Raw genomic sequence first — 26,787 nt, forward strand, 5'->3', positions numbered from 1 at the left:
TACTATTCCAACGACTACTTCCTTGCTCCCTTTCCCACTAATCCAGCCAGGATGTTCCAGAACCAGATTCCAGGCCACCTACCCTCTGAGCAACACAAGTGCAGTGACAGCAGGGGGTGCTGTCCTGTAGTGCCCATGATCCCAACTGCTCTGTCCTGCAAGGGACCTCCACCTCCACCACAGCCCTGCAGACACTGGCCTGCCTCCGCTCTGCCGGCCTGCCTGCCTGCACCACGCCTTCACCACGCAGCTGGACGTGGTGACTCTCTTGGGAAGAAACTGGCTTTTGGCCGGGAGTCAGTGGCTCATGCCTGTAATACTACCTACTCAGGAGGCTGGGATCTGAGGATCACAGTTCAAAGCCAGCCTGGGCAGGAAAGTCTGTGAAATTCTTATCTCCAATTAACTGGAAGCGGTGCTGTAGCTCAAGTGGTAGAGCGCTAGCCTTGAGCTGAAGAGCTGAGGGACAGTGCCCAGGCCCAGAGTTCAAGCCCCACAACCACCCACCCCCCCCCCCACACACACACAAGAAGAAGAAAAAAGAAAGAAGGAGAAGGAGGAGAAAGGGAAGGGGAAGAAGAAGAGGAAAAGAAAGAGGAAGAAGAGGAAGGAGAAGTAGCAGCAGCACCAGCTGGCTCTTCAGAGACTCCCCCCCAAAAATCCCCCTCCTCCTGCCGCAAGTTGGAGGACTGCTAGGGAGCAGATCAGCACCTCAGTGGGCACAACTCATGCCAGAGATATAATAACCTCCGACAAACTGGGCAAGTGTTGTGGATCTCCAAGAATGAGAGGCTTTCAGTCCCTACAGCTGCCGGAGGAGTAGCACCTTGGGGGTTTCTGAATAGCTGCTGTTCACTGAGATGTGCTGGGCTGCCCTGTCTGAAGAGACGTACCCTAGTGGCAGAGCCGTGGGCTCCATGCTTTGCTTCTAACCACAAAATCTGGAGAGTCCAGTCCCCTCTGTTCTGAGGGGCTGCACTAGAGCTGGATCCCGGCTTGCCTGGCCTACCGGGAGGCGCCCTGAGCCTGGCTGGCCCTGCTCTAGGTCTCTGGGACCCCGTGCTTGGGACCAGCCTCTGAAGCTCTGCATGCCTGGGAAAGTTGTTTTGCTGGGGAATCACCAGACCTAAGGACTGGCGAGTGCTGGACAGACTCTCTACCACTGGGCTTAGCCCTTATTTGTATTGTACTGTATTGTATCAGGCCTGGGCCCTGTGCTCCTTGCACTGCAGGCCTGTCCCTTCCCCCAGAGCATCTCGTTTCCACCTCACAAACACTGCACACGTTCTACAGCACAGGAAGCAAAGATAAAAACCCAGTCACTTATTCTGCTCATAAGGCAAGGCTGGCAGACACTCCCAGCTCAAAGTGCCATGGACAGAGTGGCCAAAGGCATTTCCTAAAAGGCACCAGATTCTCCTCCCAGTTCCCCTCTTACCTAAAGATCCATGTGATGCTGAGGTCCCCAAAAATGTGTTTTCTGACTGACTGAGGTGGCCCTGGGGCTGCTGCAGGAAATGTGAGGCGAGGCTGACTGGAGGGGACGGGGAAGCGGAATGGAAGGAGGCCGAGCTGCCCAAGGAGCCAGGGATGTTCACGGGTGCAGAGCTCTGGAGCAAACTGCCACCTGCGAGAGAGGCCCAAGAGGGCAGGCTGGTTAAGGGCAGGGCAAGCCACACGGGCCACATGGAGCAAGGGACCCGTGCCAGTGGGCCCGGAAGAACCCCGCAGGCCACCCTGCCCAGCCATTGCCCAGTACCGATGGTGACGCTGCCAGGGTGGGGCACTGTGCTGTTATCGAAAGTCTTCTCTAGGGCAGCCACCCCAAACTCGGTCAGGTCCAGGTCATCCAGGGCAGACTCTAGAGACAGAGATTGAGATGTGGGCCTCCCCAGTGCCATGCCCCAGGCTCCCTGAACACCTCATCCCCTGCCCCTGCCTCTGCCCACATTGATCCTGAAAGCATCTGCTATGTCCATCTCAAGCATCTCTTCTCTAAAGCCTTGGTACCCCCAGGAGGAATCAAAACATAGCCTAAAGCTGGGCACCAATGGCTCACACTCATAATCCCAGCTACTCAGGAGGTTGAGATCTGAGGATTCCAGCTTGAAGTCAGCTCAGGCAGGACAATCTATGAGACTTTTTTTTTTTTTTGGTCGGTCGTGGGGCTTGAACTCTGGGCCTGGGCGTTGTCCCTCAGCTCTTCAGCTCAAGGCGAGCGCTCTACCACTTGAGCTACAGCGCCACTTCCGGTTTTCTGGTGGTTTATTGGAGATAGGAGTCTCACGGTCTTTCTTGCCCGGGCTGGCTTTGAACCGCGATCCTCAGATCTCAGCCTCCTGAGTAGCTAGGATTACAGGCGTGAGCCACCAGCGCCCGGCTCTATGAGACTTTTTTATTCTGGTTGTGGGGCCTGAACTCTGGGCCTGGGCACTGTCCCTCAGTTCTTCAGCTCAAGGCTAGTTCTCTACCACTTGAGCCACAGTGCCACTTCTGGCTTTTTCTGCTTATGTGGTGCTGAGAAATTGAACCCAGGGCCTCATGTGTGTGAGGCAAGCACTCTACCACTGAGCCACCTTTCCAGCCCTCTATGAGACTTTTATCTCCAGCTAACCACCAGAAAACTGGCAGTGGAGCTGTGGCTCCAAGTGGTAGAGCGCTAACCTTGAGCAAACAAGGCTCAGAGGCCCTGAGTTCAAGCCTCAGGACCATCATAAAAATAAATAAATGAAGCCGGGTGCCGGTGGCCCACGCCTGTAATCCTAGCTACTCAGGAGGCTGAGATATGAGGATCCTGGTTCAAAGCCAGACCAGGCAGGGGCAAGAAACTCCGTGAGACTCTTATCTCCAATAAACCACTCAGAAAAAACGGAAGTGGCGCTGTGGTTCAAGTAGTAGAGCACTAGCCTTGAGCTGAAGAGCTGAGGGACAGTGCCCAGGCCCAGAGTTTAAGCTCCAAGACCAACAACAACACCAAAAAAAAAAAAAAAAAAAGCTCAGGGACAGTGCCCAAGCCCTGAGTTCAAGTTCCAGGACTGGTAAAAACAAAAACCACCACCACTTTTTCATTTAAGACTGGTGCTCCAACACTTGAGATGCATGTTCCACTTCTGGCTTTTGGTGATTAACTGGAAGTAGTCTCATGGACTTTCCTGCCCAAGCTAGCTTCAAGCTGTGATCCTCAGATCTTGGCCTCCTAAGTAGCTATGATTATAGGCATGAGCCATTGGCGCCTGGCATGGGCCTATATTTTGAACTCATTTTCCCATTAGCTCCAGGGCTCTGGAGTGCCCGTCCTGACTCCCCCAAGCCAAAATGTTTAAGGTGTCTCGTCAAAAACCTTATGTCTCTGACTCCAGGCCTGGTCCCAAGCTTGCAAACAGACCTGGCCAAATTACCTATGACCGACTCTACCGTGTCGCTGGTGGGGTAGAAAGGCAGAGCATTTGCATTCATGCCAGGGGCACTGCTGGTGCCTGCAGGGCTGGGGGGAGTGGCTGCCAGGCTGGAGGTGATACTAGAAGAGATGCTTGAGGTCAGAGGGCTGCCCACAGGAAGGATGCCCAACACGTCCTGCAACGAGAGTGAGGGGAGGCAATGGGGACACCTGTCTGCAAAGACCATGGCGGAGGGTGGCGCAGGCCTGGAAAGGCTAAGGGAAGAGGCACCTTCCAGGTCTTGGCTGGCTACCCTGGGCCCAGAAGGCTGCACCCCCATACCTTACTGAGGGGCTGGGTGGGGGCGGTGAAGTGGTGAGATGTTCTGGACACTCACCCTGCAGCCGTGCAGCAGAGGAAGAATGAGCATGGGGCCTGGAACAGTGAGAGGCTCCTTAATGAGTCCTGACTGACAGGTGAGCAGGTCTGATGGGAGGGGCTCCAGGGTCTCTGGATTTGTGGCTAGGCTGGCCTGAGTCCTACTCTAGCTTTTTTTTTTTTTTTTAATTTATTTTATTTTTCTTTATTTTAATTTTGTTGGTCATGGGCCTGAACTCTGGGCCTGAGTGCTGTCCCTGAGCTCTTCAGCTCAAGGCTAGAGCTCTATCACTTGAGCCACAGCACCACTTCTGGCTTTTTTTTTTTCTTTTTGCTTATGTGGTGCTGAGGAATCGAACCCAGGGCCTCAGGCATGCAAGGCAAGCACTCGACCACTGAGCCACCTTCCCAGCCCCCTACTCTAGCTTATTGAGAACGTGGTGTCCCATTCCCTGCAGCTAGCGAGGGCTCTGGGCGAGCCCTATCCATTGGTGCAGAAGGACTTTGGAAGGGGTTGAGAACTCTACCTGTTTGGGTTGAAGCAGAGGCTGTTCTTGACTCCTGGGTTCTAGTGAATGGGGTTTTAGTTTAGCCTGGGAAAGAAAAGTCAGGGAGCAGGAGGTGAATATGGCCCTGGAAAGCGGAGTGCAGTTCACCTGACCCTTCTCCACCCTCCTACCCTAAGTAGGAGGCTGCTCCTCTCTCTCTCAACTAGTCTAGAAGGTTGTTTGTTTTCAGGCATCTGGGAACTCCTGCTGCTGCCCCAGACCCCAGCAGCCCCCTGGGGCAGTCCAGGGTGCACCCTGCTCTTCTACTGCCTGCTTCTGAGATGCTGCACAGCCTCCTGAGCCCTACTGTCCTCAGCTGAGAAAGGGAGTGACATTATTCACTGCTCGGCCTCAGCTCCCAGTGTCCTCCCCACAGCTAGAGCACACTCTCCTCTAAGTGGCTCATCCGAAGCAGGGAAAAGGTCGCACTCTCTGGGTAATTGTTCTCTGCTGCACCCCTTACCTGGCACTTGAAATTCTTCAGGTACTCGGCTCCCACTTGATCTTCCCTCTCAAACCCAGGAGCTTTCTTATAGCTGCCAGGGGCGAGGCTGGATTCCCCTGGGAAGACAAGGCCCTCTAGATTTGGGGCTTTCCTGCCAGAGCCTGGTGGAGAGCCACAGAGGTGGGACGGGCTGCCCAGGCCGCTGTTCCTACAGAGGAGCTGCGGAAGAAGACGTGCACCAGTTGGCTTGATAAGGGCAAGGGCATGACCTCTTTCCCACCTACAAGTTGCTGGGACTCAGTGAGGGGCTGCTGCTAACCAGCAACGAGCATACAACGGTCCCCGACCCAGTGAAGAGTGGCACAAGGCCTTGTCCTTGGTCCCTTGCTGATTACCACAGGCTCTGAAGCAGCACACCTACTTTGATAGAGACTCAAGGCACATAAGCAGATCCCCCTTAATGCTAGTGCAAATACTAGGGCTTCCTCCCCAGGCAAAGGCTGAGTGGTCCTGGGCAGGCGCGGTGTCCACCCATGTCCCAGGACAGGAACGTACGGTGTTGAGGTCGGGAGCGTGTGGGCTGGAGGGGCTCACAGGCACCGAGTCTCCGGCAGCAGATGGCATGTACAAGACAGGACCTGGCTGGGTGGGGCTGGATATAGCTGAGGAAGGCTGTAGATCATCACTTAGGGTCGGTTCTACGAGAAGGGGACAGGAATCAGCAGGTTTCCAAGCCATCTGGGTCCCTCAAAAAATGTTCTTGTGTATCTTCCAAAGGAGACTATACATCCCCCTACACCTAATGAGCATCATTCCATTGGTTTTTAGTTCTTTTTGTGGTCAATCACAGGGCTTGAACTCAGGGCCCAAGGGCTGTTCCAGAGCTTTTACTCTCAAAGCTAGTGCTCTACCAGTTTGAGCCACAGCACTACTTCTGCTTTTCTGGTAATTAACTGGAGATAAGAGTCTTACAGACTTTCCTGCCTAGGCTGGCTTTGAACCAGGATCCTCAGATCTCAGCCTCCTGAGTAGCTTGGATTATAGGCTTGAGCCACTGGTGCCTGGCTTCTTCTTCTTCTTTTTTTTTTTTGGGTCAATTGTGGGGCTTGAACTCTGAACTTGGGTGCTATCCCTGCGCTCTTCAGCTCAAGGCAAGCGCTCAACCACTTAAGCCACAGAGCCACTTCCAGTTTTCTAGTGGTTTATTGGAGATAAGAGTCTCATGGACTTTTCTTCCCAGGCTGGATTTGAACCACGATCCTCAGATCTCAGCCTCCTGAGTAACTAGGGATTACAGGCATGAGCCACCAGCGCCCAGCTTTGATTCTTATTTCTATTGATGTTGTATCCTCCTCTTACAAATGTCAGGTGTGATGCCTGTTACTTTTTTGTTGTTGTTGTTGTTGTCAGTCGTGGGGCTTGAACTCTGGGGTTGGGCGCTGTCTCTGCGCTCTTCAGCTCAAGGCAAGCGCTCTTCAGCTCAAGGCAAGCGTTCTAACGCTTGAGCCACAGCACCATTTCCGATTTTCTAGTGGTTTATTGGAGATAAGAGTCTAACGGACTTTCCTGCCCAGGCTGGCTTTGAATCAGGATCCTCAGATCTCAGCCTCCTGAGTAGCTAGGATTACAAGCATGAGCCACTGGTGCCAGGCTTGGTGCCAGTTACTTTGTATTCAACTGTCAACATCAGGCTGGGCACCGAGGCCCTGAATTCAAGCACCAGTACCATCACCCAAAACAAAACAACAAATAAAATGTGTCAATCTCCACAGTGACCAAATATAATACAGGCAATATCACTGTCTCCCTTTTTATACAAAAAGAAACTCAAGTCTCCTAAGTCGTCTAAAATCTAGAATACAGAAGAGGTAGGATTTGAACCCACAGAGTGACTCCCTAGCTTGAACTAGTGATCATTCTCCGCTGTCTTAATTGGGTGGTCCCAGTGCCCATGCTGGGTATTAGCTCTGTGCCCCTCATGATTCTCCTTCCCAGGGTCACCTGTTATTCTTCACTTCAATCGGAGCAGTGATCTGTGGTGGAAGGAAACTGGGGTCAACCCCAGCAGCCACTGCACTGCAGGGGCGTCTGGAGGGTAACATTGAGCATCTAGACCTGCACTGTCTCCGCACAGAAGCCACAGACACGCATAACCACTGAGTACTCTGAACAGGCTTATTTGAGCCAAAATGGAATATAGGTGTTAAAAAATATATATCAGATCAACAAGACTGTACATTCACAAAAAAGCAAAGTGTTTTCGTAAATTTTATATTGATGACTTCTGAAATGGGACCATTTTATATTGAGCTAACTAGTCCAATCTGAAGATTGTGGGTTGTTTTTTCTTTTTTTTTTTTGGGTCTGGTCGTGGGGCCTGAACTCTGGGCCTGGGCACTGTCCCTCAGCTCTTCAGCTCAAGGCTAGCGCTCTACCACTTGAGCCACAGCGCCACTTCCGGCTTTTTTTTCTTTTTGCTTATGTGGTACTGAGGAATCGAACCCAGGGCCTCGAGCATGCAAGGCAAGCACTCTACCACTGAGCCACCTTCCCAGCCCAGTCCATGAGACTCTTATCTCCAAGCATCACCAAAAAAGCAGGAAGTGGAGCTATGGCTCAAATGGTAGAGCACTAGCCTTGAGAAAAAAAGCTCAAGATTAACACCTAGGGCCCTATTCAAGCCCAAATCATCACACACCAAAAAAAAGTTGTTAAAATTAATCTATTTCTAGCTGGGCGTCAGTGGCTCACACCTGTAATCCTAGCTACTCAGGAGGCTGAGATCTGAGGATTGCAGTTCAAAGCCAGCCTGGCAGGAAAGTCCGTGAAACTCTTATCTCCAATTAATTACCAGAAAACTGGAAGTGGTGCTGTGGTTCAAGTGGTAGAACGCTAGCCTTGAGCTGAAGAGCTGAGGGAAAGCGCCCAGGCCCAGAGTTCAAGCCCCACAACCGACAAAAAAAATCTATTTCTTTTACTTTTTTTTCCAGCCTATTGCCAAAAACTTGAAAATGACATATGTAGGAGGGGAACTTAGGCGGGACACATATTTTGATTGCACAGCTCAGATGTTAGACCTGAGCAAGGCTCAGTAGGAAAGATCTCTGTTCCATTATGGCATCTGTCATGGATGGCATGGATAGTGGATGACATTTGCCATTTTCCCTACAGGAGGCAGGGTGCCACACTTTAGGACTGTGAGTGCCTGACCAGAGATAGTCTGTGTAATCTCTACTTCATGACACTGGAAGCTCCAGAGCTTTGAAGCCAGTAGTAAAGAAAAAGAAAATGGTACTTCCATTGGGCAAGGCCTGCTGCAGGCCGGAGCCACTCCCCTTCCCGAGCCTCAGTGGGGAGTTAGGGGAGAGGAAGAAGAGGGCCCGGAGCAGGACAATAGGAACAACATACGTTCTACGTGGGCAAAGGCGCAGAAAGGTCCTCTGGGACAGCTGCCTGACTGCTGCATGTCGTTGCACTTGGTGGATTTATAAATCTGGAGGGGCAAAGCAGAGTGGGCTAGTCAGGCTTCCAGAATGACAGGCAGGCTCTCGTTCTTTCAGAGAGAGCAGCCTAGCTTAGCTTCCCTCCCCTTCTGCTCTACTACTACAAGTCCCTCCCTTACAGTTCTTTTCTTCAGACTCAGACAGAGTTTTGCTATGTAGCTCAGGCTGGACTCATACTGCAATCTTCCTTCCGCAACACCCCAAGTATTAGGATTACATGTGCGTACCATGTCCAGCTTCTGCATACTAAATTCCCCAGGCAGCCTACTGCCACTGATGCCCCTTCCTTCTGAGATCATCAGCTCAACCACCTCTCACAAAAGGATTGGTTCCTTTGGCCAGGGTTATGCTTCCTGGGCATTAAGTGAGCCAAGATCTCCTGCAGCCACAGCCACAGTCCCTGCCAAGTTACCTGCAGTTGGGATCTGAACTGGGTCTAACTTGCTACTCTGCTACCTGTAGCCACATGAGGTTTGACCCTCTCTGTCCTGGCTTCAATGGAACCAAAGGCAGGGACAGTATATGCTGCCCCTAAAAGGCACACTGACATGGCCCAAGTGGGCTGTGGTCCCCTAGGCTCCAATTTCTGACAGAATGTCTAGAAGGGGCTTTTTTATTTCTTAAATCCTATTGTCATTTGATTAATAAACAACCTAAGGAGCGGCCCAAAGCTTAGAATGGCTCTATGCTCGGTGCACACTCAGTGCCACCATGCTGTGCCCATGCCTTTCCCTGCCATGAGGCTTGAGGAACAAACTGGAAATAGAGGGCTGCAAGAGAAGGGTGGGCTCACAGCAAAAGAAGCTGTACATGAAGGAATACAGGCTCCTCCACGTGGTGCCTGCAAATCCTTCTTCCAGGCTGGTGCCAACACTTCCCCCTTACCCTCCTTGCTTCCCAAAGGGATATTCTGAGCTGCACATGGACCCACCACAGGTGCCGGCCCCGCCTCTTAGGACCTACCTCCGGATGGAACTGCTGCTCCGTGCGAGTGTGGCAATACTGGCAGGCATCTCCATTCTCACACTTGCTGGGATCTCCCCACTCATCCCCGTGTTTGACATTAGGACATGGAGATGACCTAGTCCAATGAGAGGGGGGTCAGACAGAGGGAGGGAGGGTGAGATTGGGACCAGTACAGCACCACCTGATTCTCTGCTCAGGGATCTTCTCTGGTTTCCCGGCCTTGCAGGGGCAAGTGAGAAATGGAAAAGACGAGTTGCAGCGTGAGGCTCTTGCTAGTGTCTGAAGCTGGGCTGTTCCTCTGGGCCACTATCACCGAGGAGGACACTGCTTTGCTCCCCTCAGCTTGGCATCAAGTCCAGGCCAGCCCAAGACAGTCAGGCCACAGCCCCACCACACTCGCTGCACTGCGGCCTGGCCCTGCTCTGCATAAGCCCTACAGGATCAGAACTAGAGGGTGTCAGAGACTGTCTGATCAGGGTCCTCATTCATGCAAGACTCGGATCAGGCTCCCACCATTCAGCCATCCTTTCTAGTCCCTCCCTTTATACCTGGCTGTGATCTGTAATCCCCGGGGTTCACCTCCCCACCCCCAAGAGCCATGGTGACAGCAACCTCAGCCATGATCCCTTCCCTGCCACTCCTCCCTCCCACAGCTGGCCTCCTGGGGCCAAAGGACCTGTATTTGTGCTTCCGGGGGCTCCGCCGCCGGTCCTTGCTGTTGTGGTAGTAGGGACAGGCATAGCCCTGGCGGCACAGCCGCGGGGGCTTCTTGCACGGCTCCGTCTTATAGTTGCCCAGCACATAAGCGGTCTCTGCACAGGGGGCCAGAGGGCAGGGGTCAGGGCGCGGAGCTGGAGCACCCCAAGAACCTCAGGAGTAGAGTGGAGGGAAGGCAAGGAGAAGCTACTGGGAAGGGATTCTGGCTACCTATTCACGGCCACGGGCAGGCTGTGCAGGCCAAAGCCATGGTTAGTTAGAGCCTGGTAAACTGAGCAGGATGCTGTCCTTCATCAGATACTCATAGCTTTCAGAGCCAGAGGTCATCCATCCCATGAGTGGAGAACACAAGCATAATTGTGCACACTGGAAGCCTGGAGGGATCTTGGAACACTGTATCTGGGAAGATTCCTACAAGTGCCTTTAGAATGGTGGGTAAGGCGGGGTTGGTGCCTCCCAGCAGAGGTGGTGTCAGTTGGAGGAGGCGGCGGGTGGTTGTGAGCTAAGTCTTTAGGGCAGCTATGGCAGGGAAGGAAAGAGGGCAGATGTCTGGCTATAGGGGGCGTGGCCACTCATGTTCCTCCTGTACCTTGCCACCGAGGCTCCTCACTGAGGATTTTTTCTATCATGGCGTGGCTCGCAGCTCCAGCTGACTGGCCTTCTATGCTGCCTTCTACTGTGGTCTGGCCATTCTGCAAGGCCTCCATGGCCTGGAGCTCCCTAGGAGGAGAGGAAAAGACAGACCGGGTAGGGAGGAGGCATGAGACAATGGGAAACAGTTTCACCTCTTCTTTGTGGTTAGCAACAGCAGCCCCAGGCCCCTGCCCCAGAACCAGCTCAACACCAACCCACCTGATATCGTAGACAGGGGAGCGGAGGTCATGGGGCCCGTGAGCAAAAGCACAGTGCAGGCCGTTCTTCGTACAATTGCCTTTAGAGTCCGTTTCGTGAATGCAGATTCCAGTTTTGTAGTAACGAAGGTGGTACCTGCGCTCAGTGTCCCCTGTGGTCCTGTGCAGGAAGGGACACCTAGAACACAGCAGTGGAGGACATTCAACCTTGTCTCCTATGGCTTGGGCTTTCCTCCTCTACCCCGGCCTTCCCTGCAATTGCTAATGGGCTATCACCATCACCTGTAGTGACAATCCATCATCAAGGAAGAAGGCAGCAAAGTGCCCTCCTGACCCCAAGGCTCCCATACTGCCTGCAGATGCTCAATGGGGGACATTCTGAGTGGGATGGACGCTTGTAGAACTCAGGGGTTTTGGAGGGGCAATCAACCCCTTTGAAAATTGGGCACAGCTCCCATTGCCCTGAGTGCTTTCACAGGGCCCAGGATGGGGTTAGGGGTGGTAAGCAAAACCTCTCTGAGAGGCCTCTCAAGTCGCAATCACCCTTCTGCAAAGTTGAAACAAACGAGCAGCGGGCCACTGTCCCCTCAGGGACATTCCCAGGCTTGATACAGAGACTACTGGAAAGACATTTAGGGTCAACAAACAGGAAGTGCTGAAGCCATCTGTCTAAACTTTCACCCTGGTGGAACTGCCTGAGGCGGCAGTCGGTGGCAGGACGGGACGAGGACCCCTGGATCTGTTGTGGAGGATCAAAGGTCCGAGAGCCACTTTGGCTCAGTGGTCGGTTGTGGTCTCTTGGGTTTAGCGGTGAAAAAGCCCCCCTACCTTCTTGCTAGATCCTTGTGTGGGGTGTGGGGAGGGAGGGAAGGAAGGGACAGGTTTGAGTCATAGGTGAGCGGGGCTATCGTTAGTCCTCAAAGCAGCCACAGGCTGGCTTCCCAGGACTGGGCTGGCCAACTCTAAGGGCACCTGACCCAGGATACCTGGGCCACCGCTGAGGGCAGGCGGGACACTCACTCGTCGCCTTCGGGGCAGAGGCCCGTGGCCTCGTCGTATTTGGTGCAGTAGACGTCAGGACTATAATTGAAGGTGCCGTCCCGGCGACGGATGGACCGGCGGCGGCGCTGGTTCACGAAGTGCCAGTGGAAGCAGGTGTAGGGCCGATGCTGTGTGCATTTGTGTTGGACGAAGAGCGGGCACTGCTCCGTGCGGAACTCCTTCAGGTACCTGCAGAGAGCCCGAGCGGCCGGGCCAGGAGCAGAAAGTGAAACTTCTTGCTGTGTCAGCAACAAGTCAGCCACCGAGTTGCCTAAGGGCTAGTCCTATGAGAGGCCCAGGGCTAATGTTGGACCTTCGCATTCATAGGTCTCAAGCCAACCTAGAAGGCAGGAGCTATAGACCGCAAGGGCCTCGAGCAGTTGTTTGTTTGTTTGGGGGCCAGCTGCGGTCTTCAGCAGCTTGGCTGAGGCCTCCCTGAGGTTTCCAAGGCCAAGCTGCTAATCATGGGAAAAGGCAGAGCCCCTCCTGTGTTTCCTGCAGCTCTCGGCTGCCCACATCCACCTGCTGATTTATGGAGGCTCCTGCGTACCAAGCACAGGGCTGCTACTGTGGGCTGAGGGAAGAAATGTGCACTCAGGTGCTTTAGGGGAGGTCTGCCCTGCAGCAGAAAGCCCGGTCACCAGGTGCCCCCTGGACTGCTGACAAGTCGCCTGCCAGCACTGTCTGGGCAGGTGTTTGGGAATCCGTAATAGCGTGCTAATGAACACCTCCCTCAGCCTATTCTGTCCCCAGTCACTTCACACAGGACTATTTGTGAGGTTTAAACTCAGGGCCTACGTGCTGTCCCTGAGTCATAAGTGAGCCGGGCCATAGCCAGCCCTCAAAGCAGCCACAGGCTGGCTTCCCAGGACTAACACTACTACTTTGAGCCACAGCGCCACTTCCTGTTTTCTCATAGTTAGAAGTAAGAGTCTCACGGACTTTCCTGCCAGGGCTGGCTGTGAACCGCACAATCCTCAGATCTCTGCCTCCCCAGTAGCTAGGATTACAGGTGTGAGCCACCAGTGCCTGGCTTATCATTAATCTCTTTGCCCTGCGTGTTGCACACAAATACCTTCAAACTCTGGCCAATGGAGGACCCCAGATCCACAGGACCTACCATGGTTTTCTTTTCTATTACCTACGCTCAAGTGAGGGTTCTCCTAGATTGAGGGAGCACTGGCAGGGAATGGGAAGTCAGTCTGGTTATCTTTATTCTCTCAAGCCTAACAATGCAGGTAACTGATGGCTTTAAGGGGCCTTTAAACTGGAGAAGGCTCAAAGGCTGTGTACATACAACCTAGAGCAGAAAAGCCAAGTAAAAGCATGAGGCCTTGAGTTCAAGCCCCAGTACTAGTGAAAAGAAAAGTGCTTGGGGGGCTGAGAAGGTGGCCCAGTGGTAGAGTGGTTGCTTAGCATGCATGAAGCCCTGGATTCGATTCCTCAGCACCGCATAAGCAGAAAAAGCTGGAAATGGCACTGTGGCTCAAGTGGTAGAGTGCTAGCCTTGAACTGAAGAGCTCAGAGTCAGTGCCCAGGCTTAGAGTTCTGGCCTCATGACCGACTGACAAACAAACAAACAGAAAAGTACTAAGGAATTTCCCCAGCCTCCAAGTATGGAGAAGTGACTATGTCTGGGATGGAGGGAGATGGATGCTCCTGAGTACAAACAGGGAGCGAAGGAGCAGTAAGGCTCCAAACCAACCCCCACTCTCCCTTCAACACATTTATTGAGCACTTAATGGATACAGCATGAAGCAATGAAGATATAAACAGGTCTTTTCTGGCTCTCGCCCTCATGAGACACAAATAGCTCCTGAATTGATCAAGTATGGAAAGAATTCTAAGGAGGGTTTGTTCAGAGTGCTTTGGGAACTCACAGGAAGGATCGCTGATTCAGGCAAGGGAAAAAGATGTAAGGGAAAGAGGAGTACTAGTGGAAAAGAGGTGCTAGTATAGATCTGGGGGGAAAAAACCTGAAATAAATTTAGCTGGGTACCTTTGGCACACACTCTTATCTCCAATTAAGCACCAAAACAGCTGGAATTAGAGCGGTGGCTCAAGTGGTAGAATGCTACCCTTGAGCAAAAGAGTTCAGAGACACACAATTTAAAAAAAAAAAAAAAAGGGCTGGAAAGGTGGCTCAGTGGTAGAGTGGTAGAGCACTTGCCTTGCATGTATGAGGCCCTGTTCGATTCCCCAGCACCCCATAAGCAAAAAGAAAAAAAGCTGGAAGCGGCGCTGTGGCTCAAGTGGTAGAGCGCTAGCCTTGAGCTGAAGAGCTGAGGGACAGCGCCCAGGCCCAGAGTTCAAGCCCCACAACCAGACCCCCCCCCAAAAAAAAAAAAAAAAAAAAAAAGATCTTGGGAAAGGATGTTTCAGATAAAGGAAATTACATGAGTTCAGAAACAGGCTGTCTGGTTCCAAGAGCTCCAGGTATCTGTATGGATATGAGTGGAGCAGTAGCAGAACTGGGACAGGGAAATGAGAAAGGGGTGGGGTACAGGAGGCGCACTTCAGAGATTTCATGTGGGCCCAGATACATTCTAAGACATGAGGCAGAAGTCTGGAAGGCTCCTCAGAACCTGGTGCTCTCCTGATTCCTGTCTGTCTCCTTGTTTGTCTGGTTGGACAGAAAAGTCTATGCTTTGCTACGTGCAGGTAATCAAGTCCTGCGTTGTTAGGCCTGAGAGAATAAACAAAGAGAACTACAATGAACTCATTGTAAGAACTCAATACAGTGCTGTGAATAAGACAAGGTTTAGAAACAAAGTTTGGAAACAACTGCATCAAGGAAAAAAAGTCAAAGACAACACCAATAGGCTCATGATGTCACCACTGGGCAGAGCATCAAAAGAAGATGCTACTCTCTTGTGAGAGGAACTCCAGAGCAGGTAACTCAGTTTAGCAGGCAGGGCTTCAGAAAAGACCCTGTGAGAGAAGGGGCCAAACCCTAGCAAGTTAAATAAGCTCACTTTCAACCTACAGTACAGCTGGAGGAGAAAAACATAAGCCTATTATTGCTTGCCATTAATGGAACTGTAACATCCATTATCTAGGAGCCAAAATGCCTGTTTGATTTTCTATTTTCCCTCCCGCTAACAAGGGTTCCCCAAATCAGAAGAAACCAATTAGAAATTTCTACTTTTCAGGCATTGAAATGAATGCTGAGATCAGCTCTCCAGAGACCCAGGAAGCCCTGGATTCTGAGCATAGGGGGAGACTCTCCAGTCTCCCCTGCCCTTTACCCTTCACCTCCAAAATTGAGAAGAGGTAGGGCCTCAGGACTAAACTTCAAGTTCCCATTTCCCAGACACAAGGGTATAAGCCAATAAACAGATGAGTTTCAAATGAAGGAGTCTTCCATAACCTACATGGACAGAGTAGGTCAAGAAAAACATTCAAGCTGGGTGCCAGTACCTTACATCTGCAATGCTAGCTACTCAGGAGGTTGAGATCTAAGGATCAAAGTTCAAAGGCAGCCTGGGCAGGAAAGTCCATGATACTCTTTTTTTTTTTGGGGGGGGGGGTGAGTCGTGGGGCTTGAACTCTGGGCCTGGGCGCTGTCCCTTAGCTCTTCAGCTCAAGGCAAGCGCTGCTTGAGCCACAGTGCCACTTCCGGTTTTCTGAATGGTTTATTGGAGATAAGAGTCTCACTGAGTTTCCTGCTCAGGCTGGCTTTGAAACCACGATCCTCAGATCTCAGCCTCCTGAGTAGCTAGGATGACAGGCGGGAGCCACTGACACCTGGCTTTCCATGAAACACTTGAGTCATGCCTCTAATCCAGCATTTCACTGGTTAAATGAAGAGTCTCCAAGACTTTTCTACCCAGGCTGTCTTCAAACCATTATTCTCCAGTTCTAATCCTCCTGAGTAGCTAGAGTAAGCCACTGGTGCACAGCTCATTGTTGGTCTTCTTACTAATTATCTCCCAACAGGGAGGAGGAGAGGCTGGGAGGGAGCACTGGGCTGGGCATGGTGAGCCAAGGCCTGACAGAACTAGACTTCATTTGCTTCTGCCCATCCCCCTTGACTGGACCTCAGATAAGGTCCACAAGGTGCACTGACATCAAACTCCTGTCTGTCAACACAGGCCCTGGTGGCTCAGGCCTGTACTCCTAGCACCTCAGAAGGCCGAGATCTGAGGACCACAGTTCAAAGCCAGCCCAGCCAGGAAAGTCCATGAGATTCTCATCTCCAGTTAACAACAACAAAGCTAGAAGTGGAGGTGTGACAGAATGCCAACCTTGAGTCCAAAAGCTAAGGGACAGCACACCCAGGCCACTTCAAGCCCTGGTACTACCAAAAAAAGAGAAATATTTTCTCTCAGTCACAATTTTTACAATTTATCATACTGCTAATCTACTTTACAAAATTACTGTTCTTTTCTTAAAATACTTCTAAATCAAATGCACTCATCTGCTTTATTAACAAAAATCAAGTACTGATTTAGTTTTAATATTCATTAGATTATCTTTTATTTTCCAAATTTTGAAAACACAGCAAAAGTTGTGCACTCCACTGTGCCTTAGTACAGCATAATATATGATAACTAAAATGTTTTGGACTGCACTGCTGAGTGCCAACACAAAGTAACAACAGGAGAGGATGTCACTAACCTGAGGTTGCAGTGCTCAGCCTGGACAAGATAAACAGATGAGTATGGATTCAAATAAAATTTGTGCACTTGTTGACATTTGTTTAATTCCAAGTCATAAAATACTCCTCATCTACACCCATTAGAAACATTCTCAGCTCACGAACCACAGAAAAGCAGGCAGCAGGCTACGTCTGGCATGTAAGGCTGTAGCCTGCCAACCTCGGCTCTAACAGGTTCTCCAACACTTCATAGTTTGAAGCCAGCCCAGGCAGGAAAGTCTGTGAGACTCTTATCTCCAATTAATCACCTGAAAACTGGAAGGGTCCCTGTGGCTCAAGTGGTAGAGCTCAGGGACAGTGCCTAGGCCTAGACTTCAAGTCCCACAACAACAAAAAAAAGTCAAAAGTGGAGGTATGGCTCAAGTGGCAGGTACTACCATGAGTGAAAAAGCTAAAGGACAGAGCTCAGGCCTGAATTCAAGTTCCAATACCAGTACAAAAAAAAAAAAAAAAAAAAAAAATCCACAGCTGATCCACAGCAAAAAGTAGCCCAAATAGGATAGGCCAGATACATAGCATCTCTTCATTGATGCAGAAAACATGGAGAAGCAACTCAGGTCTCTTTAATGTTTGATATCCACCACAGAAGGAAAAATGGAAGTAAGGAAAGAAAGAAGGATTGAATCCTGGGTGCTGGTGGCTAGTGCCTGCAATCCTAGCTACTCAGGAGGCAGAGATCTGAGGATCACAGTTTGAAGCCAGCTTGGACAGGAATGTTTATGACTCTTATCTCCCAACCAAACTGCCAAAAAAAAACTAGAAATGGAGCTGTGGCTCAAGTGGCAGAGTACTAACCTTGAACAAAAGAAGCTCAGGGACAGTGCCCAGGCTCTGAGTTCAAGCACTCGTTCAGGCACACACAAAAAAAGCCAAGAGTGGTGGTGCATACCTCTAATCCTAGCATTAGGGAAACTGAGGTAGGAACATCATGAGTTTAAAGCCAGACTACACAGAAAATTCCTGTATCAAAACAATAACAAGGGGCTGGGAAGGTGGCTCAGTGGTAGAGCGCTTGCCTTGCATGTATGAGGCCCTGGGTTCGATTCCTCAGCACCACATAAGCAAAAAAAAGAAAAAAGCCGGACGTGGCACTGTGGCTCAAGTGGTAGAGCGCTAGCCTTGAGCTGAAGAGCTGAGGGACAGCGTCCAGGCCCAGAGTTCAGGCCCCACGACCAGAGCAAAAAAAAAAAAAAAAAAATTAACAAAATTGTGGCACCACTTAAGTAACATAGATATTGAAATACTCTTACCAAAAGTAGTAAAAACTTAGGTATAAAACCTATTAACTACTTTTAAGTAATAAAACACCATGCTAAAGGATTATTAACTTATTTTTTCCGGAACATAACTACCTCTCTTCAGTGGGACAGTTCTGCAGATAGGCCATAATCTCACAGCAAGAGCCTTCCCCCTCCTTGTGATCAGTCACTTTGTTAGGACTGATGGTGGCCATATGGTATTTCAAATACTAATAGGAAACAAATGAGTAAATTTCTGAACATGAAAAGGCAACTGTGATAAAAAGAATAATGAAAGGGAGGAAACATTTCAATATGCTCAGATATGACATGATGATACTGTCACAGGCCTTAGCATCTTCTTTATCTGCTAAGTAAATTAAGCCACCAACAGGAAAAGGTCACCTCATAGAGAATGCTAGGACATTTTTTAAGTCGCTAGATTCCTTTCCATCTTCGCCTTCTCAGCTCTTGAAACTGCTGTCAAAATTCTATACACTGGCAAAGAAAAAAGGGGTGAAAGTTCAGGGATTTTACAGAGAAAAGTATGAAGTTTGTTGTGATTATTAGAACTAACATATCTATATAGCCATTCATATTATCTTGAGTGCCTAAAACACATAGTCTGTCCTTAACAAATGCCCATGTAAGCTCCCAAATAATCATTACAATGGCTGAATAATCTTGCATGTTAGGACAGCAACTTTCTCTGCCATCTCCACCCACTCTAAGAAGTGACCCCCCCCCCCAATTCATTTCATAAAGTATTAAGGGGACATTGTTTTTCCCTTATAATGACTTTAAATTTAGAGTCAAAGAACAATTATCAACAACTAGGATTCTCAGACTTGCTGGGAGTCTACACTTCTCCTATCAGAGTCATGTCCACAGACTCAATATGGGAACATTCATCTAGAACAGATAAGCAAGGGCAAAGCTATTGATTGGGAAGGCTGCAAGAGTGAGGACTAAGGAGCTCTTGTGCAAACCACAGGCTTTCCCATGTTGAACTGAAGGTCACAGACATCCTCTAAGGTAGCAGGGTCTCATATGTACTGGATTTCTGTGTGTATGGATTCTAGGGCTTGAACTCAGGGCCTTGAGCTTCTTTTGCTCAAAGAGAGTGCTCTACCACTCAAGCCACATATCCACTTCCATTTTTTTGATAGTTTATGGAGATAAAGAGTCTCACACTTCCTACCTAAGCTGGCTTCAAACCATGATACTTAGATCTCAGCTTCCTGAATAGCTAGGATTATAGGCATTAGCCACCAGTGCCTGGCTGGCTGGATTTTTTTTTTAAACTTTAAACATATAATAAATATGAAAACACCACTTTAAAGTATACTTTTCAGTGGTTTTCAGTATTTTTACCATAATGTGATCTTATCTTTGCTGTCCAATTCCAGAACATTTTTCTACTGCCCCAAAATAAATCCCATGCTTATTATCATGTGCACTTGTTCTTCACAGATATCTCTGCTGCCCAGGCAGGTCTTTTAAGATGACTGGAGAGGGCAGATCTACAGAGGTAGTTCTACAGAGTGTCTTTATGGTAAGAAACAGGAAAGCATTTTTAGCAAGTAGGCTAATATTATTTTATATTTTGGCTAAGAAACTTACTTTCAGTATCCATCTTCACATAACATATTAGTATGCCTCAAATTCATCCAAGATGTTAAAAGAAGGGAAGACAATCTACTACGATTAGCCATAACTGTCCATAGCTGTAATTTCAAAACACAGAAGATGCACATGGAGAGTAGAAAAACCTCCTTTAGTATCAAGCAAAGATGGATTAAAAAAACAGCGACAAAACAGAAGACGTAATCATTAAGCAAACATTGTCCAAAGTATCAGTAGACCTATCCACTATTTAAAGTAAGCTCTCAATGCAGCCTGGCTATCATCACACTTCTGATCTAGAGTCTCTCCTAAAGAAAAAAAGATCTAGCAAGAAAGCCTGCAGATGTGTGCTGCTATGGGGCTCTAATGACCTATGTGCTCAGGGCTTCTACAACACACAGGAAGGAGACCTCACCTTCAGGCAGCAGGGTGCTGGAAGCGGGAAGTAGTAGGTCCACGAGGGTGTCTTGCCTTTGTGCACTTATCTGGGGTGCTATTTCCAGAGGAGCTCCTGTACAGAGTGTGCCCAAGATGGATTTTTCTAAGTTGCTCTCAGAGTTGTCCAGCTGCCCTCACCAATAAGTCACAGTCTTTGTAGGATGATAGAAACCACCAGTCAAAGCAGATGCATATGGGCTGTGGGGAAGCCTTCTTTAGTATCTAACATAGCTGGATTAAAACAAAAAAACTTAACCATTAACCAAATCTTTAATCATTAATTTAGATTATACCAAACATCAACTAGGAATTAAACTTAAAAGTCTACCCTCCTCATGGACACAGATTAATGGAGGGTTTTATGAGCTTGAAAGCTACAAAGACTCTTTCATTTTTGCCCTTCAAGAAAATTAGTTCTATTTGATAAATTAGTAACAAAGATCCAGAAAGGATTATTGGTAATTTAACTCATTTTCTCTAGCTGCAAAGTAATGTTTCCAGTGACTTCTGTTGTTCAATAAGTTGTATTCTAGTAACATACTTACAAATGTATTGCAATTTGCAATAATGACTTAAATACATGTTTACTTCCTGGATTTTCCAAAATACAACAGATGCAATCACGTGAAGTTCATGACATTTATATAACATATAAACTAACAAAATTACCTCAAAGTAACTATCTACTGGAACACTACTATATTACCTTTGCTAAATAATGCCTAGGGAACAGTCCTAAATTAAGATGCCTAGGGCTGGGGATCAGCTCCAGTTGTAAAGCACCTGCCTAGCAAGCAGAAGACCCTGAATTTAAGCCCTAGTACTGCCAACATGAAAAAGAAAAATATGCCAAGATACATAAGGGTACAAAGCATTTATTCTTTCTCCTGTGAGGAAGCATCCAGCACTTAACTCGGTGTCAGTGGCCCACGCCTATAATCCCAGCTACTAAGGAGACTGAGATCTGAGAATCCTGGTTCAAAGCCACTCTTGGCAGACAAATCTATGACTCCAATAAAACACCAAAAAGAAAGAAGTGGTAGAGTGCCAGTCTAAGGTGAAGAAGCTATGTGAGAATGTGAGGGCTTGCGTTCAAGCCCAAGAACCAGAAAAAAAGAAAAGTCTGGTCATTTATCACACAAAAATGCTGGAAATAGAACCCTAGCTCAAGTGGCTAAGTGTTAGCCTTGAGCAAAAAAGCTGAGACACAGAACCTAGGCTATGTTCAAGTCCCAGGACTAGAACAAAAAAAAGAAAAGAAAAGAAAAGAAAGAAAGGAAGAAGGAAGGGAGGAGGAAGAAGAGGGAGGAAGGAGAAAGATCCTAGTGGCCAGAAAATCCAACAAATTTTCATTGAACTAGAAATACAATTCCTTTTCTTTTGAGGATATTAAAAAAAAAATGTAGTAGGCTGAGATCTGAGGATCACAGTTCAAAGCCCGCTGGGCAGCAAAGTATGTGAAACCAAAATTTACCCCCAAAAAGCTGGAAGTAGAGCTGTGGCTCAAGTGGTAGAGCACTAACCTTAAGAACAAAAGCTTAGGGAGAGTGCTCAGGCCTTGAGTTCAAGCCCCAGAACTGGCATTAAAAAAAAAAAATAGTAGCCGGGCGCTGGTGGCTCACGCCTGTAATCCTAGCTACTCAGGAGGCTGAGATCTGAGGATCGCGGTTCAAAGCCAGCCCGGGCAGGAAAGACCGCGAGACTCCTATCTCCAATAAACCACCAGAAAACCGGAAGTGGCGCTGTAGCTCAAGTGGTAGAGCGCTCGCCTTGAGCTGAAGAGCTGAGGAACAGCGCCCAGGCCCAGAGTTCAAGCCCCATGACCGACCAAAAAAAAAAAAAAAAAAAAAAATAGTATGGTAGGGGAAAAACAAAGGAGGAGGTTAACAAGGCTCGATAGGAAATGTATTCATTACCTTATTCATGTAACTGTAACCCCTCTGTACACTATTTTTACAATAAAAGGCATAAAAGTGAGAATTAACTGCAACCGGAGTTCAATGAGTCCAAAGTGTATTTGTTTTTGAGGCATACTTCTTAGAAAGTCAAAATAGTGAAAGAAACCTCAATATTTTAGAAGGTAGTCTCTATGTACTTTTTCCATATTTTTAAAGACAAAGTCTAGCACGATAGGCCAGCCTGGCCTCTAACCTAACCGCTGGCCCTGCCATGCTGAGAGAATACAGGTATATGCCACCATGCCTAGCTCAAGTACTTTTTTTCCCCCCTGTGGAGACAAGTTCTCATTATGCAACCTAGGCTCTCCTGGAACTCACTACAGGAGAACATAGGCTGATCTCAAACTGTTAATCCTCCTGCTTCCACCTCCCAAGCTCTGAGGTTACACAAATGCACTCGTGTGCCCAGCATTAGATTTTGTGTGTGTGCCAGTCCTGGGGCTTGAACTCAGGGCCTAGGTGCTATCCCTAAGATTTTTTTCCTCAAGGCTACAGTCTACCTTTAGAGCCACAGCTCCATTTCTGGCTTTTTGGTGGTTAACTGGAGATAAGAGTCTCAAGGACTTCCCTCCCTAGGCTGGCTCTGAACTGTGATCCTTGCTCAGTCTCCTGAGTGGCCACCAGAGGCCGGTGCAGGAGCCACGAGCCACTCGCACCCTTCTCACAACTAGGTATTTTAAGGATATATTTGTTATGCCATAAAAAGCCCAAAGTTACCTATACTTTTTGGTATGTTCTAGGATGTAACTAACTTCCCATTCATAAATCTGCTTTATAAAGCCCTTCTATATAAAAGGTGGACTTGGTATAAAGGCTGGTTTGAAGTTAAGTTTCTGTCAAATAAAGAGAAATTACTAGTAAAAGGAGGTCATATGGTTCTTCGACTGGACTCTTCTACTGGAAGAATACTAACACACATACATTGTCATTTTACTGAATGGTAACCAAATACTTGAAACTACAAAATAAAACACACACAAAAAAAACCTGCTGATATAAAGGGAGAAAGAACTGAAAGGATGACAAAGGAAGCCAATCTGATCAAGTGCTTTGTAGGCATATGTGAACATATAAAATGAAACCTCTCACACAACTAATTAATGGTTATAAATAATGTGAAGTTAAAAACCATATTATAACTTCTCAATAAGGATTGGATTTCTCAAGTCTAGCACAGATATCTGCCACAGACATTTGTTGGATTATTTTAGTTTCCCTTAATGCAAGATTATTAGCCAGTTTAGGGGAAAATCCTTAAAACTACGCTATAGACAATCCTCAGGGTTTAAGAAAAGGAAAACTTGGGCTTGGGGCCTGGCCCAAGTGGTAAAGGACCTCCCTAGCAAGCACAAGGCCCTGAGTTCAAACCCTACAATGAATAAAAGGGCTTCAACTGCAGCACAAGAATCAAGAGCAAGACACGCTAAGGAACAAATTTTACTTTTTGTAGATTCAACTCTTTGTCAAGATTGCCATTATGAGTGAGACTCAATTTTAGAACAAGCTTCTCAGGATTATTGTTGTCACATAATTTCAGATATCAGGTATAAAAATACACCAACTTGTGAGAGGCTTATCCCCAATTAACCAGTAAAAAGCCCAAAGTGGAAGTGTGGCTCAAGTTGTTCAGCACCAGCCTTGAGTGAAAAAGCCAAGCAAAAGCTTGAGGCCCCAGCCGGGCGCTGGTGGCTCACGCCTATAATCCTAGCTACTCAGGAGGCTGAGATCTGAGGATCGCAGTTCAAAGCCAGCCCGGGCAGGAGAGACCATGAGACTCCTATCTCCAATAAACCACCAGAAAACCGGAAGTGGCGCTGTAGCTCAAGTGGTAGAGGGCTCGCCTTGAGCTGAAGAGCTGAGGGACAGCACCCAGGCCCAGAGTTCAAGCCCCACAACCGCCAAAAAAAAAAAAAAAAAAAGCTTGAGGCCCCATGTTCAAACCTCAATGCAACAAAAGAAAAATATACAACAACAACAAAAAATCCAGCCAGGCCAGCACCGGTGGCTCACTCTGGAGGCTGAGATCTGAGGATAGCAGTTCAAAGCCAGACGGGCAGTAAAGTCCTTGAAACTCTCATCTCCAATAAACCACTCAGAAAGCCAGAAGTGGCGCTGTGGCTCAAGTGGTTGAGTGCTAGCCTTGAGCTAAAAAGCGGAGGGACAGCACCCAGGCCCAGAGTTCAAGCCCCACCACAACCCACACCAAAAAAAAAAATAATCATCATCATCATCATCATCCAGTCAGGTGGCCATGGCTCATGCCTATAATTCTAGCTACTCAGGAGGATGAGATTTGAGGACAGCAGTTCAAACCAGTCCAGGCAGAAAAGTCCATGAGACTCACCTCCAATTCACCACCAGAAAACATGAAGTGGCACTGGGGTTCAAAGTAGTGGTAGAGTACTAACCTTGAGCAAAAGAGCTCAGGGATAGTCCTTATGCCCTGAGTTTAAGCCCCAATCAGGAAAAAAAAAAAAAAGTCCACCAGCTTGGGCTTGGTGGCATGAGCAAGGCTGAGTTCAACACTCCCACACCAACAAACAAATTTAGGAGCTAGGGATGTACTTCAGTGCTTGCCTTTAGTTTGTTCAAAGCCAGGTGTGTTGGGTGTGGTGACTCACGCCTACAATCCTAGCTACTAAGGAAGCTGAGATCTGAGGATCAAGGTTCAAAGCCAGCCCCGGCAGGAAAGTAGTCCATGAAATTCTTATCTCCAATTAACCACCAGAAAATTGGAGGCAATGCTGTGGCTAAGTAGCAGAGCGTTCATCTTGAGCTGAAGAGCTGAGGGACAGCGCCCAGGCCCAGAGCTCAAGAGGCACAACCAGAGGGAAAAATGGCACTGGTGCTCTTGTTTATAATTCTAGCTACTCAGGAGGTTGAGACCTGAGGACTGCAGTTCAGAGCCAGCCTGGGCAAGAAAGTCTGTGAGACTTTTAGCTCCAATTAACCACGAGAAAACTGTAAGTGGCAATGTGGCTCAAAGTGGTAGAGTGCTAGGCTTAAGAGAAAAAGCTCATGGAGAGCCCAGGCCCCAAGTTCAAGCCCCATGACTGACAAAAAGAAATAAGCACTAGCCTATAATCCCAGCTACTCCAGAGGTTAAGATCTGTTGGCAGTGGTTGGAAAACAGCTTAGGAAGGAAAGTCCATGCGACATCTCCAATTTACCACCAAAAAGGTGGTAAATTGTGGCTCAAGTGGTAGAGTGTTAGCCTCTGAGGAAAAAAACAAAAAACAAAAGCCTAAAAGACAGTGCCCTGAGTTCAAGGACCAACAAAAGTGGCCATGTGGCTAGGCGCCCATGGCTCCCACCTGTAATCCTAGCTATTCAGGAGCCTGAGATCTGAGGATCATGGTTCAAACCAGCCCTGCAGAAACATCTGTGAGACTTTTATCGCCAATGAACTATTTAAAATCCGGAAGTAGAGTTGTAGCTCTACATAGTAGAGTGCTAGCCTTGAGCAAAAGAGCTCAGGGACAGTGCCCAGGCCTTGAGTTCAAGCCCCACAACCAACAAAAACAAACACCCCCCCCAAAAAAAAACCTGGCCGTGTAAGTTAACTTAAGTCAGTCTGCAGAAACTTAAATGGCATCAGCCAACACTAGAGAATTCCACGAAGAAAAACACACTTTTGATAATCCATGTTCCTTCAGCCTGTTTCCCAATGAGTCCGTTGTGACAAGCAAGACCCCCCTCCTACTTTTTCTCTCTACTTCCAACAGATGCTTCCTGCTCTGGGATCACGACTGGCGGGTTGTCCAACCCCTAGGGTTCCAAAGCCTCCAGCAGTTTGGGGGAGGGGCGGTCCTGTTAAATACACATAGGACTCAGGAGGAGCCCAGGGGCATGGAGGCCTAACAATCTTAGTCATCTCTCTCTCTGTCCTAATAGCACCTAGCTGTAAGTAGTGCTTGGTGCACACTTGAAAGGAAATGAAAACACGTGGACAGATGCAGCTCTAGCTCCAGGGTTCTTCCACCCTGGCTAGTCTTCCTTTGGCATCAGTATTTGGTGCTGCCTCTGTAGATGGCCACATTTTGGGTGGGCCTGCGACCATACTCGGAGGCCGCCAACCTGGGAGTCGCTGGTGTGGGGCTGGATCAGTGCGGCCTGCAAAGGGATCGCCGTCTCGTCACCTTTAAGCCGACGGCTCGAGTTGGACTCAAGCTAGGGCTGGTCCTGCCGGGCAGCCCGCGAGCCCGTGGGACCCAGGAAGCGGCCCGGGCGCACGGCTCGGGGGCTCCGGCCCGCGGGCGGCTCGAGGGGCCGATCTCGGCGGCGCCCGCCTCGGTGGCGCCGTGGGCGTCTTATCGCCCGGATGGAGCCCGGCTCTGGGGTTTTGTGGTCTGCTGAGCAGTTCAGACGTCGAAGGCCCGGCCTGAGAAGTGTGCGTCCGCATCCCCAGTTCCCGCCTTCCCCACTCGGCGGCTGGGACCGAGTTCTCCACCCCACCCGCCCCGACCAGAGGTTGGTGGCAGTTGGAAGTGGCTGGGACCGGCCCCAGCAGGTTGGAACCGGTCTGGGCCGGGCCGGAGGAGGAAAGGGGGAGGGGGAGGGAGAGGCCGCCTCGCGCTCTCCCTGCGCGCGTGACTCACGCTGGCCGCTGACGTCAGGCGTGCGCGCGCGGCGGGGGGGGGCTCTACGTACGTGTAGTGCTGCGGTTTCTCGGGCTGTGCCTGCAGCACCTGAGCGGTAGCGGCCGGGGGCGCGGAGGAAGCTGCGGAGCCGCCGGGCCCGGGGCCCTTCGACATGGTCCTGTCTTCCTGCCTCTTCGCCGCTCCCCTTTTATTATTCAGTCTGCGCGGTCCGCGCCGAGGACCCAGTGCGCCTGCGCCGCGCCACGAGAACGTGAAGACCTCCCGCACGGTAGCAAGGGTTCTTGGGTGTTGTAGTCCTCCATTCGGTCGAATTTTTACCGTCGGCTGAGGGTTGCTGCCAAAGCGCGGAACTACAATACCCAGGGGTCCTTGCAGACAGTGTCCCGGATGCTGAGGGGGCCGCGATGGCTTCTGGGAATTGTAGTGCCTCTGTTCTTAAC

At 49.2% G+C, this 26,787-nt stretch overlaps 1 protein-coding gene across 3 annotated transcripts in view; it reads right to left on the reverse strand.

Moving 5' to 3' along the window:
- Positions 1 to 26,571, reverse strand: part of Unk (unk zinc finger) — a 30,465-nt gene extending 3,894 nt beyond the window's left edge. For 2 of the 3 annotated variants that reach the window (XM_069992997.1, XM_069992995.1), the window contains exons 1-13: positions 26,397 to 26,555; positions 11,806 to 12,015; positions 10,787 to 10,963; positions 10,524 to 10,654; positions 9,894 to 10,029; positions 9,215 to 9,332; positions 8,157 to 8,241; positions 5,304 to 5,446; positions 4,767 to 4,967; positions 4,283 to 4,348; positions 3,399 to 3,573; positions 1,760 to 1,861; positions 1,439 to 1,627 (exon numbers count right to left, since the gene is read on the reverse strand). In XM_069992997.1, the coding sequence (XP_069849098.1) occupies positions 1,439 to 1,627; positions 1,760 to 1,861; positions 3,399 to 3,573; positions 4,283 to 4,348; positions 4,767 to 4,967; positions 5,304 to 5,446; positions 8,157 to 8,241; positions 9,215 to 9,332; positions 9,894 to 10,029; positions 10,524 to 10,654; positions 10,787 to 10,963; positions 11,806 to 12,015; positions 26,397 to 26,500 (1,837 nt within the window). In that variant the 5' untranslated portion in view covers positions 26,501 to 26,555. Of the gene's footprint in view, positions 1 to 1,438; positions 1,628 to 1,759; positions 1,862 to 3,398; positions 3,574 to 4,282; positions 4,349 to 4,766; positions 4,968 to 5,303; positions 5,447 to 8,156; positions 8,242 to 9,214; positions 9,333 to 9,893; positions 10,030 to 10,523; positions 10,655 to 10,786; positions 10,964 to 11,805; positions 12,016 to 26,396 lie in introns of all 3 variants that reach the window. The other variant, XM_069992996.1, reaches the window with a different exon arrangement.
- Positions 26,572 to 26,787: the final 216 nt, after the last annotated feature.

The sequence above is a fragment of the Dipodomys merriami genome, unplaced genomic scaffold (genome assembly GCF_024711535.1).
Source record: "Dipodomys merriami isolate MVZ:Mamm:240054 unplaced genomic scaffold, mDipMer1.0.p SCAF_42, whole genome shotgun sequence".
NCBI classification, from domain to species: domain Eukaryota; kingdom Metazoa; phylum Chordata; class Mammalia; order Rodentia; family Heteromyidae; genus Dipodomys; species Dipodomys merriami.